Below are 21,167 nucleotides of genomic sequence, written 5' to 3'. Positions count from 1 at the left end.
ATTCAAGAAATTGTTCAAAATAAAACTTGTCATATTTTGACTGAAAATATACAATGTGATATAAGATACTTGTAGGACATGGAACCACCAGCCACCTGGAAGTCAGAACTGTATCCTACACTAATAAGACACTTAATGTACATTTAAAATACCAACTGAATCCAAATAGAAGACTTCCTAGAGATATAAGTGCTTAGAATGGGGTGAGCTCTACTACACCAAGGATTCCCCCTAGTTCATTTTAAAAAAACCAACAAAACCCGTCACCATGGACAAGAGCTGATGAAGATACTTGGGTTTATTTCCTTAAAATAAAACTACAAACAAAACCTCAACCCAAAAAATCACCCACAGGTAACCAAGATCAACATGCTTTGTAAAAGATCAGTTTTAAGGTCTAACTTCTGCTCCCACTTCAACAAATTAAAATGGAGAAAATCTGGCCCAGGACACATAAATTACGTTTTTTCAGGCTATCTAGACAGAATGGTTTTTCTACTCTGAATCTCAAATTGTTGTGACATGTTTTTAACATAAAAATTGCACTTTCTCTCCCCCTGAAATCACTTTCAATTAACAATGCTTTAGAATACAATGCATAAAGAGAAGGAAAAAGCAGAAGTCTTTGTTCTAGCTGTTAAAAGTCACATAATAGCCTTCTGAGCTACATCAAAGGGCTATTTAAAGGTAGCCAAAGATCATTATGAATGCTTACCTTTTTTCCTCCTGTTACAAATTGCTTGAAATGGGATCTTACAAATTGAGGATGAACAGCAACAATCTGGGGATGGTGGAGGAAAAGGGAAAGAGAGGATTGTGGCTTAAATAAGTGTTTACACAAAGCACCATACCACGTTTTAAACTAGATAACCCTTTGTCAATTATCAAGTATAACAGCTGAGTTCTTTCTCTGAAGTAAAGCCTAGTTGTTTCAGACACTTGGTTGTTTTTCTTAGAAGATAATTCTTCATATTATATGCTGTATGACAAGCGTGACACTGAGAGCCATGTTGCACTGAATAGCTGCAGAAAATAGAAAATACTTTTCCATATACCAGGCTGCAGAATTAGGACCAATCAGAACAGGACTGCTGTGAGCAAGAGTTACCCCAATTAAATCTGGTCAGGGGACTGCCTGAAGGGCACACATACCTCAGCCCTGTCAGAGGACAAGATTGTGTAGCATCCTACACAGTCTCTTTGCCTTATGTGTTACAATGTCAAGGGTGGAGATCCAGCTGCATGAGCAGTAAAGGCCCTAGGAGGCAAGTGAGTCACATCTGGCATGTGTGAAAACTTAACGATCTCATTCCTTTCCCCCACACCTGAAAGAGCAGCCACAACATGGAAGACGCCAAGCAGCAAAATGCAAACATTTGCCCACACCACCTTTCCTCCTGCAAGAAATGTTTCTTGTTAAAAAGTACTAGATTTTCCCATCTGCCTAGTAGAAGTCCTTTTTTCAACAGCCAGAGAGACACACTTCTCTAAAGCAGAGGTAAACTCAAGTCTTCCCTTCAAACAGAGCACATCAGTATCACTGCCCAATGCCTTATTTTGAGGCAGGTTTAATGGATATGAACCGGTTGCAAAATATTGATGTCCCATTTAGCAGAACCTTCAGAATTTGTATCACAAATCTACAAAGAAATATATTGAGACGGGTAACACCTGAAACAGGACAATTTCTCTTTCACTTTCCTTTTGTATTTGAAAAACTCAATAATACTTCTTATAAAACCAAGATTGGCTTTCTTCCTACCTAACCAGATCAAAAGCTTTTATATTGAGATGGAAAACTATTTCCTAGTGACTTGAATAACATTGTAAGGAAGTGGTATTCCTCTCTTTCATTTATACTGAATGTGACCTTTCTGTTACTAAAGACAACACCACCACAATTACTAAAGATTAAAACAAGCACTTACTTTAATAGGACAGTCAAACGTTTCATGAAACTCTTCTGCTGAATATAATCCAAACACTTGTACCTGAAACAGTATATTGAAAAACCAAAATTATTTACCTGATTTACACTGAACAATTAACACAGAAAGTAAAAACCTAACAACTAGAAGATTAATTTAAATGCTAACAGTGACATCTTTTTTCCTAAAGGAAGACACAATTAACAATTCAGAGCTAATTGATACAGCTTGGTCTTCTACAGTGACATATCTAATATTTGCAGCAGTATGGAAGTACTTTTAGGAATATTTTTCCTTTTTTTTTCTTTGTTACAATCACAGTAAAAACAATAAGTTCCTTTTGCTTTAGGCTGATGAAATCTGTTTAACAGATAGCAACCTAACTATGGAAGAGCAACAGAATAACATTCAGGAGAAAATAAATTAAAAATTCTTCCTTTCTGAGAAAGAATGGGAAGATTTTTTTTCTCCTCTAAGCAATACAGGGTTTATACAAGAAAAGAAACTTGTGACAATAAAGCAAAACCAGCCTGAAATCCAAGTTCCATATATTTCTAGGCATCCTCTCCTCCTCCCAAGTGCATAAAGTGCTATTTTGTTTTATTCCATGATACATTGGAAATTTCTTTCGCTGAAGATTCCTCTCTTCTCATTTATATTGAGGTATCAGTACATTTAAGAGTCAGCAAACAAGTTGCAACCATAGGCAACTGTATCTATCAGAATCAATCCATCTGAAGAAGTGTCAACATTGAATTAAAAAAAAAGTTTCTACTGTCAAGAGAATTAACAGATTTTTAAAATGTTTCTTTGCCTTTAATTCAGAACAAGTACAGAGATATCAAGTGTTAATGAAATATTATAAGACAATATGAGTACAGAATAAGGTACCTCCAGATTAAGTACAGCACTCTTTTGGACTTATGTCTCCTCATTCAATAAACAATATTCCCATTCCCTTTCCTTACTCTCAGATGAGACAGTTGACTGCCTAGTTCCTCCAGAATTTAGGAATAAAATGGGGCTGAAGACTTATGGCTAGGAAGTAGTAGCTGATTAACTAATTATGTTTTCCAGAAAGAATAATAAATGGTTTGCTTTTTCATTATGTTTTTAAGAGGTGTCCACCCACTGTCAGAAGCTGTTGAAACAAACCCATCCAAGGAGGGATGAACACCACTGGAGGAAGGGAGAAAAAAAGAGCATCAAATGGAGTGATCAATGAGGAAATGTATCTGACAGCAAATCTAATTAAGAATGCTCTCAGACAGGCTCTCATTATTTTCTGGAAAATTTTCTGGAAAAGGTAATCCCTTCAGTAACTCTGCTCTGCATGTTCAGCATTGGACCCAAAAGTTCTAAAAGATCTTCTAACCTTATTTCTTTTTTCCCATCATGATTCCTTCAGCAGGAAAAAAAAATAATAATAGTAACGAGAAAATATAAATCCCTTTAGAGAAAGACCTGAAGAATAAAGTCGGTAAATATCAGTAACAGGCCACAAAATGAGGCTTAATTGCTCTAAAAATATCAGTTCAGAGCCCAAGAGCACCCAAAATTCCTGCAGACAGTCAAGAAGACAAAGTAAAGATATTAAACTTCAAGGAAACTACAAGAGGAACTAAGCCATCTGCAAGGAACTAGGACATTCTTAGAGTGGCCCACAGCAGTCTCAGTGAAGTTAAAAACATCTCCAACCACCTCATTTTCCTTTCAAGCTTGTCTCCTGGATACATCTCCTAAGCATTATCAGCTCAATCCATTACTTATTAGTGAATATACTGCCTCTAACGACACACTTTAAAAATACTTCTGCATGCACTGTGTAGGGCTGAGCTACTGCTCCAATGGATTAGAAAAATCAATATTTGGAAACTGTGAGATGTATCACAAAGCTGTGTTTATGTAAGCCAGCCAAAGGGTTGTATTTGAATTGGACCTGGCTGTAAGCCTAGAAAACCTTTGGGCTGATGTCTAGAGGATTTTGCTTTCTGGGTTTTTGTTTTCATCAGTTGGCACATCATATTCAGTACAATAACCTACACTAAGTAAGAAACAGAGAAAAGAGAAATTAAGACAGAAAAAAAAAGGGAAAAAAAACCCACTGCAAATTCCGTGAAAGCAGAATCCTCAAAAATTACAAAACAGCCCTCTCAAATTAAAAGTAATTAATCAAAATTAGCAACAGTGCTTTCAACATTTTCCTAATACATCACTGAATACAGCAATATGATATTTCTTTTGGAGTATTACAACAACATGGACTGAGCTAAGAGGAAAAAACAATTCCACAAAAAATACATGCTATCATGTTTACTCTAGAGACATCGTCTAACAGTTTATTACTTCTTAATGTCTCATATTCTTCAGAAAGAAAGTGATTCTTTTGCTATTACAAACCTATATTGGATTTATCTATTTCTACTTTCAATGCCCACTCTGTTCACGATGCTCTTAGGCAGCTGGAAAAAGGATTTTATGATTTCACTACATTTCGCTAGTCCTGTCTGTAAATATCCAGAACCCACTACTCCAGTGAATCCAGACTTAGTTGCTTTTTGCTTCCAGATGTGGAAAAAGTAAGCAACCTTCAGTGACCAAAAGGCAGGAAAACAAGTCACATTTATTGAAAAACTATCAACATAATATCAATGTAATTCAGGGATATTCTTAACATCGATGTTGTTACAGGCATTAGAGATGACGCGAAAACACACAAGCACATGAGTTTTCAATATAATTTATATTTCTTCATATAAAAAAAGATACAAGCCAGAATAAGAGTGCCAATTACACTCCTATGTAATGACATGGAAGCTTTAGCAAAACCGGGAGTCATATCCAGGTTTTTCAAGATAGTATACAATTAACTACATACAAAACGAACATAAAAAACTAATCTAAAAATCTCCACAATACTGAGGATGCCCGCCTGCTTCCTGTTCTATTTATTTGAGCACCAAAATTCTCTTATACCCTAACATTTCAATACCCAGCAGCTATACTAGAGGGCTGGTGTTGGTTATGATTTCTGCTCCCTTCCATGCCAGTGGTGATCAGCTGCAGCATTAGAAAGGTTTTCAAAGAACCAAATGTGTAGTACAGAAAAGCTGGAAGTGGCTCCCAAAGCATTTGTTGGACATGTATGACATACATGCGACAGGTTTTGACATTGGGTCTGGATGTTGACTGTCAAGAAGAGGGTTAGAAAATTTTACGGTTCTTTTGTGCTCTCTCCCCAGTCTATACAGCTAGATCAAATCTAGTTTGAGTCAGAAAAAAAAAAGTTGTAAAATAAAATATATCGGCCAGCAGAACAGATATGAGGAGGAGGTTCTCATCATAAGGCCTTCCTGCAAGAAAATGAATGGTTTCCATCTCTATCATATTGGATCTACTTCGATATGTGAAAATGCACTCTGCTTATAGCAAAGGAGAACATATCGTCATTAATTAGTAGAATATACTTGCAGCTGACTCAAAATTCCCAGGCCTCTCCTTACATCTGCTTTTTTGTTTAAAACTGATTTAATGTTTTACTGTACTGCTTTACTGGTTCCCCCCCCACCCCCCCGTTTTGTTTTTTTTTTTTTAATGGTTTCAACACTTTTACATATTTAATCAAGTTAATAAAGACTTTATAACTACTTGTATAAGTATTTTAACCGCTCACAATATCAACACTGCCAGTGTAGTAAGGTAAGAGCTATAAGGAATGAAAGTTACACTTTTGTTACAGACCAGAATCTGTAAGTGCTACATTATCTGGCTGGGAATCTGCCATTTTCTTATACAGTAGCACAACATAAAACTATTTATTTTAATCAGTTTTAGGGGTGGATTATTTCACAGAAACGAACCTTTCTGGATCATGTGGAAAATCTAACTCCTAAAATACTCAGATCTTTCAAATCTCCAGATGAGTTTTTCACAAGTGTAGAATATGGTGAAGCATCAATATCCCTGGACTCTATGAATGCAAATATGCTGAATATTCTACCTGTGATATTCCATCCCTGTGCCTGTGGGACTGTATTTTAGACTGCTTTGTATGTAATGTAATACACTGACATTACATTTGTATATAATGTCATACACTGGATCCACAACTGCTATTTCACTAAATGAAGACAGAGTCACCATTTAAAGTCTTTTCAAGTACTTTGAAATATTTTCAAACTACTACCAGAGTAGTGATTATGAGGTTTTCAGTATTTCTGAAATTAAATAAGTATATTTAATATTAGCTTAGTATAAAAAAGTGTGTATGGCTTGCAGTCTCACTTCAGCATAGTGGATTACTGACAGTCATCCACAGTCACATCTGAGGAGCCCTTACAGTAAGTGCTTGCTCTTCAACACCATAGGAAAACCCAAACCAAAAAATGCTAGCTCAACATTTTTATTAGCTTGCAGGATTACTGAATCCTTGCCTTATCTTGCTTAGACAAATAGGGTACTCTTGTGTTGTTTCACACAGGATGTAAAATTCCATAACCACTTTGATAGGCACTAGTATCCTAATTACTGTGCCAAGATACTGACATCAAGATATCTCTCAGAAATAAAAGGCCTGGATACACAAGCTGGCTGCCTGCCTGTTGAGGGACAAAAAACTCTACTTGGAATGAAAAAACCCAAATGCATACAGTCTAAAGGGGTTGTTTCCCCATTTTTCCTATTGCAAATTCCAGCTGTATTTTAATTAAAAGAACTTCAACTGAATGCAACATTAGGATTACCAACACTCCTCCTCCCCCAAGTCTACTGTGTAAGAAATGTTATCCTGAGAAGTAAGTTGGATATTGAGAAATTATTTAAATTATTTTTAATGCACTGAATTTGTATATGGGCAATATATTAAAAAATAAGCTTAAATACACTCTGTGCATTAGAATTTTATCACTGCAAACCAACAATAGAAAATACTGTCATCCACTGAAAAAACAAAAAGACATTCTTATAACTGGAAAATCAATCACCAAAACCACTAAATGTCACAGCTCAACATTCCAGAGAAGCACTGATAATTGCTACTTATACACTACACAAATGATATATGTCCTCAGTCAAGGAAGTAGGTTTTTTAGGAAACTGTACATATATTGATTTTACATTTATTTAATGCGGCTGGTGTAAGACACTTTGTTCTTCTGATAAACTATGATTGTTTATCAAAAGATTCTGTAATTCAAGAGACACATTCATAAAGTGTGTGAAAATGAAAACCACCAGCCCACAGAAATCATGTCCACAAAATCCAATTTTGTGGATTTATAGCAGAAAGGCATTAAACTACTGTCTTGCAGGAACAGCAGAGTAGTCACTGAAGTATAACTGGCACAGTACTAATGATTAAGTTGACATGTCCTCCTGTCACAGCTGTTAATCAGCTTAATAGCAGTTACATTATTGACATTCTTGTAATTACTTTTCCTAAAGCATATTTGTGCAAAATATATTTGACTTTAATTTTGAGTATTCAAAGGTGAGTTCAGTTCTCAAAATCTATGGTCAAAGTAGTGGTGCTCAATGCAGGAATCAACTCCACAGGTTATCACAATTATCCTAGTATAATACTAGGACTACCTGCTACCTCAGCAAATATATAGAGAGATTTGTTGTACCTTCCCATCTTCTGAGCAAACACCCATGTGTTCTCCACTTTCATCCAGGCTGATCTGATTTATCTTCACTGGGCTCTAGAGAAAGAAAACAAGGAAAAAATACTTTTAAAGTTACATCACCAATGACATGTTTTAACAGTTCTTGCACTTTTAAAGATTTATATGTTAACAACTGAGTAATGTTTAGTTGCATGAACCAAAAAATCTTCACAGAATAGGTACTTTTAAGACAAAGCCAAAAGACAGCCTTCTTTCCAGCCTTCCGCCCAACTCCAAAATTTTGACTTTCCTTTTGCAGTTACCTGCCTCAAGGCTCTGGAACTCCCATGAAGTGCCAGGCTCCCAAATCTTAAGCATCTGTGCCTGCACACCATGGCTATTAGTTCCTGCTGTCAAAATTTTGGATAAAATATGTTGACCACACAGACATCAGGGCAACTGGAAACTTTTCAATTTTGGTCTGATGGCTAGGCTTGTAATTATTTGTTTTTTCAAATTCCTTCTCTTACTTTCATTTTTGGCTCTAATACTGTTCTCAGAAGTGAGTATTGGAAGGTATTGAAGTGCAACATAGGTTTACTTGTTCTTAGACAAATACAGAGAAAAGCTTGAAAACCATCCCGATTTAATAAATCTTCCCTTTCCTATCCAAATATACTTTGGTTCTAACTTAGGGTTAGACAGTATCTGCTACTGTTTACTTAGCTTAAACAGCTACTCATACCTGAGGTATGGAGGACTAACTCATAACATCATTTGGATAACCCGATGCATACAAAAACCAATTCAATTATATTCAGGTACCAAGACACTTCTTATGTACCATGATCCTGATTTCACCCTCTGTAACAAACAGCTCATAATTTCAAGAATCACTAAAGGATCTTCACACACCTAAGTCTCTCACACTTCTAAGAACCATTTTTCTTATTCGCATAAAATATTGAATGGGTTGAACCACAACTTGGACCACTCCTGTGGTTCTGAGCATGATAAAAGAAATCCATCATATCTTTGTGTAAAAATAAAGTGTCACTGGAAGAGCACTGGAGTTGTGGGATCACATTAGATGCTACACAACTGTGTCTGAAGTATCACAGGTCCTTATATATGCTATGGCAGTTGGAATTGCATTAAAAGTACATAATAAGTATATAAAACCACACTGTCCACATGGGCTATTCTACAGCAGATAAACCTAGGTGTTTTCACACCCTTTGGAAAGTTTTTCCCCCCATAATCTTTCACACACATAACAAATTCCAACTCAGAGAAAGGAAGCTTTCCTCTCATCCACTTTAAAAACAGCATATGCCCAAATCATATTTTCTAGAAGCTTTTTTATAATCAAGGTTGATTGAACAACCGAATACTGCACTGTCATAGTTGCCTGATGAGCTGGGAAAATTACATTGCCCTTTTGCTTTCCCGCTTTTGTTGTGTGCAGAATATGTAATTCTTGGTCCCACCACAAAATGGCACCTGGAAATACTGCAATTACTGCCTATCACAAAGTGGTCTTTCCACAGTGTGTTGTTTGCAAAGAAGTTCAGTGGGAATTAAACTCATTTTCCTTGACTTATGTGCTCCAGAAGTATTTTTGTTTGCCACAGACTGGTTATGCTGAGTTACTACATTTCAAGGTCAGACACCAGTGCATGACTAGCAGTGCAGGCAGTTGGTGCACATTCCACAGCTGTGTTCCTCCTGTCACATTTAGGGTGTATCAGCAGAGGAGTACAGCTCAAGACCATCAACCTGATAGTGTCGCCAACATCCTTGTAAAAGCTCTGTTCTCAGATATTACACACAGAATTAGCTAATTCCAAGACCGGAGGATGCTAAGTATCAGCATATATATCAATATGGATCAGTTGTCAGTCTGACTTTCTAGAATCTTCATAAACAGCATGTACTTTTATTCCTGCCTTGCCTTGAAAAATGCCTTTCTAAATTTCTGTTTTGCTCATCAAGGTGCAAGAGAAGATTTTGCCTCTGTGTAGAGGTGGGCATGGGGAAAAAGCTAGCATGTCTTCACCGTTCCCTCTACTACCAGGAATACCTCTGGCCTTCTGAAATGACAAGCACAGAACGTTTAACTGAGTTTATCACCGAAGTGGCATGGGTTTGTTTTTTTTTTTTTCTGGGATACATCTAAGTTGTCACTGCCACAACTTTCCCACTAAGTTTCTTCTCTTCATTTGTTATTTTGCAATTGCAAAGACAAAATCTCTGTCTTCAGTAGTACTGTGTTGGTACAGGGTCATACACTAAGGTACAGTGTTCAACTGGTCATGTTCCTCTCATTACTCCAGCACCTACATCCACCATCAGGCTGACATCACAGCAACAGCAGATTTGGCAGCACTCCAGTGCGATGGGCCTTGTTGGAGATACTACTGCAACAAAACCCAAGACAAAATGACACAAACCAGGACACGCCAGAGGAGCTGATGGTTCAATCCTACAGTCCACAATATTCCTATTTTCCAGTCAAATGGCTTTGATAAAGTTTGATTCTGAAAAAAACGAAGTGTAGAAAATAGGCAAAGTGGACTACATAAGCTATCTTCACATAAACGTTGAAGACGATGATCAGGATGATGGAATTTATCTGTTGTGATGTGGTTTGAAAGCCATATGGCAATACTTCGGAGATTAAATGTGTGATTGTACTCAGGTAATTACAGTGCTTAGTAAGGCAAAACTCTCCTGCAGGATACTAAGGATAATAGGAAAGTCTTCTACAGGTACGTGGCAAGCAAAAGAAAGACTAGGGATAGAAAAGATGTGGGAAGAAAAGAGGAGACCTGGCTATCCTGGATAAAGAGGAGGCTGGGGTTCTCAATGTGCCTGTGTCTTCACTAGCAAATGCTCCAGCCCTGCCACCCAAGTCAAGAAAGGCAGATGCAGGGACTGTGAGGATGAAGATCCTGAGCCCCCTGTAGGAGAGGATCAGGTTTGACACCATATAAGGAACCTGAATGGGCACAAGTCCACGGGACCCACTGAGGTTCATATGTAGGTCCTGAGAGAGCTGGCAGATGAAGTTGTTGAGCCACTATCCATAATTTTCAGAAAATTGTGTCAGGTGAAGTCTTGATGACTGGAAAAAGAGAAAAATAATCCTCATTTTTAAAAAGGGAAAAGTGGAAGATATGGGGAGCTACTGACCAGTCAACTTCAGCTCTGTGCCAGGCAAGGTCACACAGCAGATTCTACAGGAAACTGTGCTAAGGCACCGGGCTAACAAAGAGATGACTGGTAACAACTAAAATGGTTTCAGAAGGAGAAAATAATGCCTAACAAATTTGGTGACCTTCAATTACAGGGCTACAGTGTTACTGGACAGTGGCAGAGCAACTGACATTGTCTACCTGGACTAAACACAAAGTGTTTCACACTCCTGAATGACATCCTTGTCTCCAGATTGGAGAGGCAGGGATTTGATGGATGGACCACTTGGTGGATACAGAACTGGCTGGATGGCCACACGCACAGAGTTTGGGTTAATGGCTCATTGTCCACATGGAGACCAGTGACTGGTCTCCCTCAGGGGTCCATACTGGGCCCGATACTTATCAACATCTTTGTTGGTGACGTGGACAGTGGGACCAAATGCACCCTCAGCAAGTTCACTGATGACACCAGTCCGTGTGGTGCAGTTGACATGATGGAGGGAAGGGATAATGACATCCAGAGGGAACTTGACAGATGTGGGCTGAAGCAAACCTCATGAAGTTCAACAAAGCAAAGTGCAAGGTCCTACACTATTGGGACATGCAAGACAGATTATGGACTTTGGACCTGGTTAGCATAAGAGATTTGATAACAGGATGCCTTGGCAATAGCAAACAGAACTTTGAGGATTAAATCAAGATTGCAAGAAGATTAAATCAGATGGATTTACTGGGAAAAGGAAATTACATCAAATTCTGAAAGCAAGAGATGTAAAGTGCAGGAGATGATGTAAAATGCATAAGTTTGTTTATGTGATGATTAACCCAATCCTGGTAGAAAAACATTACTAGTCTTCCTAGAATAAGTATATAAGCAGTTGTAGTTCACAATAAATTTGGATTCTTTGACCATTTCACAGAGTCTCCGTCTCTCTTCATCGCTGACACAACACCTGGGTCACTGCAATCCCAGGCACACCAATGGGTTGGGCAGAGAAGTGACTGACAGCAGCCCTGCTAAGAAAGACTTGGGGGTGACAGGAGATGAAAAACTCAACACGAGCCAGCTGTGTGTGCTCACAGCTCAGAAAGCCAATCCTGGGCTGCATCACAGGGAATGTGGTCAGCAGGTCAAAGGAGGTGATTCTGCCCCTCTACTCTGCTCATGTGAGATCCCAACTGGAATGCTGCATTCAGTTCTGGTGACTCCAACATCAGGAGGACACGAAACTGTTGGAGCAAGTCCAGAGGAGGATCATAAAGTTTGTAAGAGGGCTGAAGTACCTCCTTTATGAAGACAGGCTGAGAAAGCTGAAGCTGTTCAGCCTAGAGAAAATAAGGTTGCATGGAGACCTCATGGCCAACTTCCAGTACCTGAAAGGGACCTACAAGAAAGTTTGGAGAGGGATTCTTCATCAGGAACTGCAATGATAAGACAAGGAGTAACAAGTACAAATGAAAAAGGGGAAATTTAAGTTAGATATTAGGAAGAAATTATATACTGTGAGTGTGGTGAGTCACTGAACCGGTTGCCCAGAGAGATGGATATCCCAACCCTGATACTGTTCAAAGCTAGGCTGAAAAAGGCCTTGAGCAACTTCGTCTAGGGGGAGGTGTCCCTGCCATGGCAGAGGGGATTAGGACTACATAATCTTTACATTCTAACCACTTTACATTCTGTGATTCTAAGATTCTAGAATGTTGTCAGTGGAAAAAAAGGGTGATTCTGGAGTATTTGCATTTTTCCCACATTCAAAATAGCACACAATACTTCCAGACTTGTTCTATTTCTAAACAGAATTTTGATGACACAGTATTTCATAACAGCATATATAAGTAGCAATTTGGTACAAGCCTTACTGCCTGCCCAACACCTCCATCAGTTGCTATTAACTTTTTCTTTCTCCTATTATTTTTTCGTTTTTGTCTGCACGATACACAGATGACAATCAGGGAAAACAGTTAAATTCAACTAAAAGAGACCTGCTCACTTACACAAACCTCCAGCTAAGTTTCGACAGGAAATTACATACACAAGGCAAAGCAAACACAGAGTAAATTTTTATCTGTACTCAAGTCAAACTAGCACATTGTCTATTAGCCCGTTAGCTGACATTACAAGTCAGGACTTTCTGTGGAGCTCAGAAAGTGATGACAGATCATGATAGTCCAGGCTGAATATTACATGCATTTTAAAATAAAGTTTCAGGAAGAACCCTATACCAGACTCTTCTTGTTCAGAGTTAAATAACAGTCAAGCCTATGATTTCCAGAACTATGTTCCACTGGAAAGCTGTTTGAGAATCAAGATCTCAACCTATCCAGGAAATCAGACAGAAAAGACCACAGATCAAATTGGTACATATATTATCTAAACCAAAGTGTTTCTTCCAGAATCAGCTTCAATTCTTCTTTTCATAACCATTATTGGTTTAAATATACTTCTGTGCCAGTCAGCAAAGCTACTTACTATTTCAAATTTAATTGCATTAAAGTAATTAAATTAAATTGAATCAAAATTAATTGCATTTAATTACATCCAATGCCTTTTGGATAATTTTAGAAAGGAGTAACACAAATAATACTGTGGGTCACCCCCTCCCACCTTGCTTTAATTTTTTGGGTTTTTTTATTAAATGTTATAAACTCAGGCATGAAGTTACAACTGCCTCTCCCTTGTGTTTTTTTTTTCTTTAAAGGTTTGTCCAGCTAACCCATTGATGAGTTTATTTGTCTGACAAAAGAAAACAGGCTTTGGATTTTACAGTAAAGGAATAAATGCCTCTCCTGCACAATCTACCTTTACATGTCTACAGAAGATGAAGAATCACTCAAGGTTAGAGAAGACAAAAGTGGTCACTAACTCATCACAATTTGAAGGACTGATTATTTAATACAGTAGGAACCATGACATGCACTGGGGTTTGGTCACTTGACTGTTGTAAAGGTATTTTAAATGTGTGTTCGAAAAAAACTGTAACATGTAAAAGAATCTAAAATTTAGAACACGTAGTAGAGATTATCTAATCTTAAACGTCATGTCATAAAACCAGAGGCACCGGTATATAAAATGTTGGAAAAAACCTACTAATTAGCACTACATTGCATAATTTTTTTTTTTTTACCTAATCAGGACCCCTAGCATTAGGCCAATCAAGTAAAAATACACAACATTGATCAGAATGATACTTCCAGTACTGTATAAGTGATAACAATACACATTGAATTTCTCAAGCAACATAATTCAAATTTGGCAACAAGCTGGATCCTGTTAGTTAGGAATGGAAATACACTTAAATGATTTACGTGGGAACAGCTTAAGAATTTCATACACTTTTGAAGTACCAGCAGAAGGAAGAAATACCTTCAGCTGAATTTCCATTAGCTGCAGTTTTCTTTCTGATGGAGACATGTTTGGAATTCTGGATAACATAAGTAAGTTTGACTGTTCAAAATCAATAATGTCAAGCTGACACTATACACAAAAAAAAAAAAAGTTACCTTAATGGACGACAGAGAAGTTTAGGTAGCAGGAGAGAAAGCTAGCAGACACCCTGTACATAAAGATCTAAATGCAGACTTTTGCAAAATCCTAAATTTAAAGGAAAGGAAAATCAAATATCTAGCAGCAAACGTACCTCATGTGATAATCAATTACCTAATGTAAAATGCTTGAAATAAATGCTCTTACTATGGATTAAGTCAGCTCTTCAATTAGGAGTAAATTCATGGCCACTCAGAAAGCTTCTTTTAATTGTGTTCTTTGTGGCAGCTCCTTCTCCCCTGACACTCATCATCAACCCACCTTATACAATCAGTCCCCCAATGGTGAACCTGAGAAATCAATCTGCTAATGTATAATTTGTAAAGCTCCCCCGACTAACAAATGGATAATTGATTCTTTCACAAATGCTGCATCCCAATGGATTTGAAGTGGATGAACATGAAACATAAGACTGGATTTCACTCCAATTCTGTGAGAAATGCAATATTTACAAGCTAGGAATCTAAACATTTTAATAGCTGTCTGTGACTTTGTGCCTTTTAGCCATGGTTTGCAGGCAAACCACATGCACATTAGGAGTGTGAAAAGCAAAGCAGTGTTCAATCATACTTACAGCAAAGCTCATTTTACTTCAAGAGGTTCCCATCACTTCTACAATCCCCTTAATCAGAGCTTTCATCCACTCTTTTTAAAGAATTTTCATAAACTGTTCCTAAATTAATTTAAACATAATTATTTACCTGTGTGTGAGGAACCAATTTAGCTTTGATTTATCTCAACACTGATTGTGTCAGGGACGCATGGGGGAGGGGTTACACATCTACCACATGCAGGAGGCAACTTGAAGAAGCCTTGTCTCTGGGAGGACTTCACCTGGCAACATGGGACTTCACCTCCTCTCATGGGACAGTCAACAGGAGACACTGAACTCCCCAGAGAGGCTTCTCCAATTAGACGATGAAAGGTCTCCACCAATGGACTGACATGGAAGGTTGGACTGGGCCAAGGTCTCTTCCCAGCAGGCAGGCTTTGGGAAGAGCCAGAGAGCATAAAAAGTAACTGCGCCACGAGCAGTGGGGGGTTTTGGAGACTATGCTTTTTGCTTTGGGGGGTTTTTAGGTTTTATGCTTTCTGTGTCTTTCTGGGGACTTGTCTTTTGGCTGGGGGCTTTTGAGACTTGCTTTTTACCTTCGGCTTCAGCCTGCTGAGGGGCTCGCTGCTGCTCGCTGCTGTGCCCTTGCTGGCTTGCTCGCTCCCTCCTTTGCCCTGACCCCAGCCTGCCTTTTGGCTCTTCTGCCTTCGCTGGCTCTTGCTCGCCCTCGCGCCTGTCCTGCCTTCCTGTGTCCCTGACCATCGCCCCGTCGCTTTGCCCGCGAATCTCGCCTGAGCTACTTGCGTTCAACCCGGCTGCTCCGATCGAGCCCCGCACTGCGATGCTCGCCCCGACCCTGTCCAGGGTCCTGCACCTCCGGTCGGCGCGCCTACTCCGCGTGTCGGGTGACGTCGCCGCGGGAGCCGCGCCTGGAAGCCGCGCCTCTTGGAGAGTCGCGTAGGCTCGTGAAGAGCCAGCCCGTCCACAGGCGGGCACACCGCCCGCCGCCTGGACACCGGCGGCACTTCCCCCTGACTCGCAGGTGGCAACGCCCTCTTTTCCTCTCAGTCTCCTCTTCCTCTCTCTCTCTCCCCTTTACCCCACTCCTTTTCCATTTTCCTTCCTTCTTTTCTGTCTTTTCCAACCCTCTTCCCTCAGGGCAACTCCTTTTTGTTTCTGTTTTTTTCATCACCAATAAACAGTTCTCAGATACAACGTTTGCTTTGTTTGGCTTAATTTAGTTCCTGACCATCCATTTCTAAAAGAACTCCTTGCAGTTTCCCTCAGGGGAATGCGACACCGTGCATACACATACACGTATATACTGAAAGAAGAAAAACACCTAAGGGTCTTTTCTGCTACGTGAATATCAGTCTGGATCTGCATAATGATTATGTAGCTGTTCTCCATACTAAGGCAAATTGAGCGTACACAGTTGCATTGTAATAAAAAAACTGTCTCCTAAATGTACCTACTTTTTGTTTATTCATGTTTCATCTGCATGCCATTCACATAAACAAGCATGTAAAGCTCCAATGTACAGCAATATGATGAATCAACGCATGGTTGTATATGTTAGCCTACTGGAGTATGGAGTACCATTATTATGTTTGTATTATTTCCACCATGGCAGAGGTATCTGATTTGCAAACAGAAACCATCTCAGTTATTTTCATAACTAAGCTAAGATCCTCACAAAATACAAACCTTGCTCTATGTAGGATGAGGAACTTGCTTGAAAAGCATCCCCAGATCCTCAGCAACAGCTAAGCACAACTGTATTATATGCTGTGTGTCCCATTTCTTTTGACTTCAAAACACTCATACCCAGAGATCTCTTGTAGTTAGGAACTGTCTTTAAAAAGAATCTGAACTCATGCACTCTTCTTGCCCCAAATGCTTCAGTGTCGCACTGACTCACATGTATTTCGTGTATTTGTAGAATTTCAGTGATACAATACAGGCAAAAGTAACTTGAAACCCAAATTCTGATGCTGTACCATAATTAACCCATAAAAAGATAGAAGTACACACATACCTTATGTATTTACACATAGCTGAGAAACAAATAATCAATAACTCAATCAATAACTCAACAACAAATCAATCAACACATCAATAACTCAGGTTAGAAGTCTAAATTGAAAATGCAGCTGTAGGAGTTAAAGAAAAAGATGTTCACCGCTGCCTGCAATGAAGTAGCATACTCTATATTTACAACACATAAAGTTTCATTTGCTGAAAATTTACTAATATCCACACCAATGAGGTTTAGTTCAACAATATTAGCAGCGAAATTCTGGTAAGTGAGAACTCTTGCTCCATTGCATTTCCTATAATACTCTTGAATCTGTCATTCTCCAAATGAAAAATAGGAGATTATGTTGGTTAGAATAAAAGGGAGGGGGGAAGGCTCCGGGGAGTGACAAGGTCTGGGACACAGAACAATAACAACATTAACTTTTATCTTGTCTGCAGGAAAGCAGACCTTAGCTACAAAAAACACAAAGATCTCAAAAGCTTGTCTAAAACGAAGGGAATATGAGGACAAGAAGTCTCTCAAATATAGTCTAAGACAGTGAGAAAGAACAAAAAGCCTACAGTGATTTCAGTATTTTCCACATCAGTGAATCCCTTAACCTTGTTTGTCAACTGCAGGGACTAAGAGAAAAAAAACATCCAAGGGGAAAAAAAAAATATTAACAAGGGATCTCCCTAAATCTCTAGTAGTTACTAGATAATCAGAATGCTTGTTTAGGATTGATGGAACTATTACCAAAACCAAATATATACTGAAAGCCTAGACTATTTCCTAGCAGAATCAAACTGTTAGCTAATTCCTGATGGATCCAAAGAAACATCTCTTTTCTATTAAAACACTGCTGTGTAAGGAGATATCCTCCTGGGAACTCTGTGCCAAAGTAAGCAAACTACTCCCATTTCCTTCTCCTCCCAAGGTCCCCTTTGCCATCCTCTGTATAACTGTAGGGCTCTTCAACAATGTTATGTCCTAAGCCTTCTGCTACTTCTTTGTTGCTATCTGTGTATTAAAGCCATCTGAGAATATGAAGCAATATTCCCAATCACACAGCCATGGAGAAAGCTGAAGTATGGGGGGAGGGCTGAGGAAAGTCTGCTGGTGATAGATATATTTACCTTGGAAAACCCAACACCCTCTGGGGAGAAAGACTATTCTAGGCAATGTAGAGGTTCACCTCACCAATTTCTGTAACTGCTTTCTTTTCAGAATAATTTGCCAAACACAATGAACTTGTGAGAATTCATCTTTAAATACAAACTTTCAAGAGAGGCTACTGAATTATTAAAATGAGCTTTGAAGAACAGTCCCCAAAACATATCTAAAACTCCGAGGATGTAACTTAAGGGGCACTTTCACTGCTTGTTTCTAACAGAACACCACCACCACTGTCATTAATATATTTAACAGAATTTTGTAGAATTCCATCCTTGAAGTGGAAATTATGAGATTTTACTCCATTTCCTGATAAGCCACATTTCAGAAACGTGACTAATGAAAAAGGCCAAGCAGATCATACAGTCAAAGCTCTTGTCAGGAGAGATTTTCTTTTTAGAGATTATTTTATCGGTGCATCTACCAAACAACTTTTGAAGAACCAAAGGGGCTGTTGACTATTCTGCTCAGGATTCATGCACTGTTGTGCCAACATCATTTCCAGGAAGGTTTTCTGAACAGCCATGATGCTCATCCCCTCTCTGACCTAACACAAGATAGAGGACATCATCCTATGGAGCCTGGAAACCCTGTTTCTCCACACATTCCACACAGCGCCATTATTTTCTTCACAGCTCTTTTTTTTTTTTTTTCTTTTTTTCCTGTAAGCTCCTGCAATGGAAAGTACTTACTTCAGTAAGTACTTTTCCCAATTATTTTAGCTTGTCAACCACTCTGCTACAGAAAATGATCCAAACCCAGTGGCTACTGAAATCAATGAAATTATCTCCACTGATGGAATCAGAGAGATGCAGAAATATTATAAGGAAATTAATTCCCTTTCCTGGCTGAAAACAACATAAGTAGTCATATTCCTGGCATAGTTAAATATTACACTGGGTTATCAATGCTCAAGCTCAGCCAACACCTACAGTGTAATTTTCCATGTAAACTTTCAATTATCAACACTGATAACAGATTGGCATAAGTCAGAGCTATGTGCAATAATAAACACATTTTCTGATTACTGAAAGCATTGTTTTCTCTTAGGACACCAACTCTGGAACTTTCTTTATTTGCAATTATAAAAATCTGGCAAAGTCTCGCAAGTCCACCAGAGATACTCAGCCAATGTTGTGTGTCTTGTCAGGATCCTAAAAACATATGCAAACCAAAAAGATGGAGGGAAAGAGAGAGTACTCACACTGTAGTAGTGTGAGTAGAAACTGTGTATTATGAAATACACTGTAATTTATCGTATGCCATATCCTCATTGTGACAGTATGATAGGGAAGACTAAATATGAAGATTAATTGATCCTGTGCAAGTTCCTCAATGCATTTACATACAAAGAGGCTCTATTTCAATACCAGTGAAGTGTACATTTGATTGCATATCATAAACCTTATTTAAAGTAGATAAAAAAAGCAAACAGATTCATTCACTCCATCTTTACACTGCTCACACTTCAAAGCTCCTGTCCATAAAACTGCCAAGACCTTCAATAACTAGACTTCAATTAGCAGCCAGTTTAGGATTACAGTGGTGAACCTTCCAACATATTAATGTCTGACATTTCTTATACCTTTATTCCTCTGTGTCAGAGGACACTGAGTGAAACTAACTTCTTCAACAGCATCACAGTGGAGATGGTCACTTGACAGTAGATACTTTTATCAGCAGCCATTCTGAGAGTATTAACACCAGACACTGGTCAAATCTGGACTGTACATGTTTAATATTCCATCACAAGTGCAATAAAGTACTATACACACTGGCATGTCTTTTAAAACAAATAAGTCTCATCTTTCAGAAAGGAATCTTTATTAGAATTCTTAAGTACATTATCAATACTGTCTTCCCCATAGAAAAAACTATGGTTTGGTTCTGCCTTCATGTTTTGCTCATCGTATTATGCCCCTGTTATGTCATTATCTATTTTTAACAGTGCTGTATTTTTATTGTTAATGGAAACAAAGGGCTGTAGCTCTATCATTAATGTCAACTTGTATAAAAAACACTGTCCTCCAGAATTCAGTCTTTCTAACCAGGAAAGCGTTTTTTAATGTAAATAATATTTTATTAATGCCTGAACTCTTAATAATTCTGACAGGCAAACTACTATTATTCTATATATGCACATAAGTGCCTGCATCCCCTATGGACAAAAATGCCATCCAGGTATAATATCCCATTTGAAAGGAAAACAGCCCTAGGAATCAGCAATACACTAGCTTCTTACAATCAAACCTCTCTAAATCCTCCCTATGCTTTTAAGTGTTATTAGGTTTTAGAAAATGCACATCTGAGTTACCAGTCTTCTATGAAAACAATTAGTGCTACCTGAAACCAGCTGTTTAATTGGTGCCAATAAAACTCTAGAGCAATTTGGCACAGTGGTCCACTTTCTAAATAATGCTGAGATGTGATACACATTCAAACAGTAAATATTACTACACCTGGATGGTGAAAGAGTTAAAAGGAAAAAAAAAAACAAACCTGATTTTGATGTATATTAATAATATCACAAATAATTTTGCTCAAAACTGTTTGAAAGTGACAGATGTAAAATTCACTTAGCAGAAGTACAGTAAGCTCCTCTGTTTGATCATCCATAGAAATAAGAGGCAATAAGGTCTGGTAAAAATAAGAAAAAAATCGGAAACTTTGCCCTTTCATTGATCAACAATGCTGTATTAAATACAACAGTAGTAATTTCCTTAATGTCCTTCATGTTTAGCATTCTCTCCTTTTAAAATATCTTCACCCTAGATTATTCAATGCTTTAGGTTTTTTTTTAAACATGCAGAATATGATAGCACCCTACCAAGCCAAGAGAAAGTGAACTATTTCCTATGTCTAGATGCTTGTGACAGAACAGTATGCAATCACAGTCCTTTACCTCATTAAAAGGTCACATAACAGATTTCTACTGAAATCAATGACACTAAAGAGGTCTGCTAAGGTACCTTAAATGTAATGCATTTAGAGCTGGTCATGAAATGCAACTGACAAACAACAGGATACCCAGTCTGAGGTAAAGCGATTGATACTGGAGAACAAAAAAGGAGACTTTTTCCAATGCTTCTATGTCAAAAAAAAGAAGAGGAAAACAATATGCATTTGAAGGGTAATGAAGTTGT

At 38.2% G+C, this 21,167-nt stretch overlaps 1 protein-coding gene across 4 annotated transcripts in view; it reads right to left on the bottom strand.

Annotated features, from left to right (window-relative positions):
• VPS41 (VPS41 subunit of HOPS complex) overlaps window positions 1-21,167 on the bottom strand; it is a 114,492-nt gene that overhangs the window by 62,589 nt on the left and 30,736 nt on the right. For 3 of the 4 annotated variants that reach the window (XM_038161897.1, XM_038161905.1, XM_038161916.1), the window contains 3 exons: window positions 7,556-7,630; window positions 1,929-1,991; window positions 716-781 (listed from right to left, as the gene is read on the bottom strand). In XM_038161897.1, the coding sequence (XP_038017825.1) occupies window positions 716-781; window positions 1,929-1,991; window positions 7,556-7,630 (204 nt within the window). Of the gene's footprint in view, window positions 1-715; window positions 782-1,928; window positions 1,992-7,555; window positions 7,631-21,167 lie in introns of those variants that run through there. The other variant, XM_038161922.1, reaches the window with a different exon arrangement.

Source organism: Motacilla alba, chromosome 2 (assembly GCF_015832195.1).
Source record: "Motacilla alba alba isolate MOTALB_02 chromosome 2, Motacilla_alba_V1.0_pri, whole genome shotgun sequence".
Classification (NCBI taxonomy): Eukaryota; Metazoa; Chordata; class Aves; order Passeriformes; family Motacillidae; genus Motacilla; species Motacilla alba.
The sequence above is the reverse complement of the archived record's forward strand: the minus strand, read 5'-3'. Positions and strand labels throughout refer to the sequence as shown.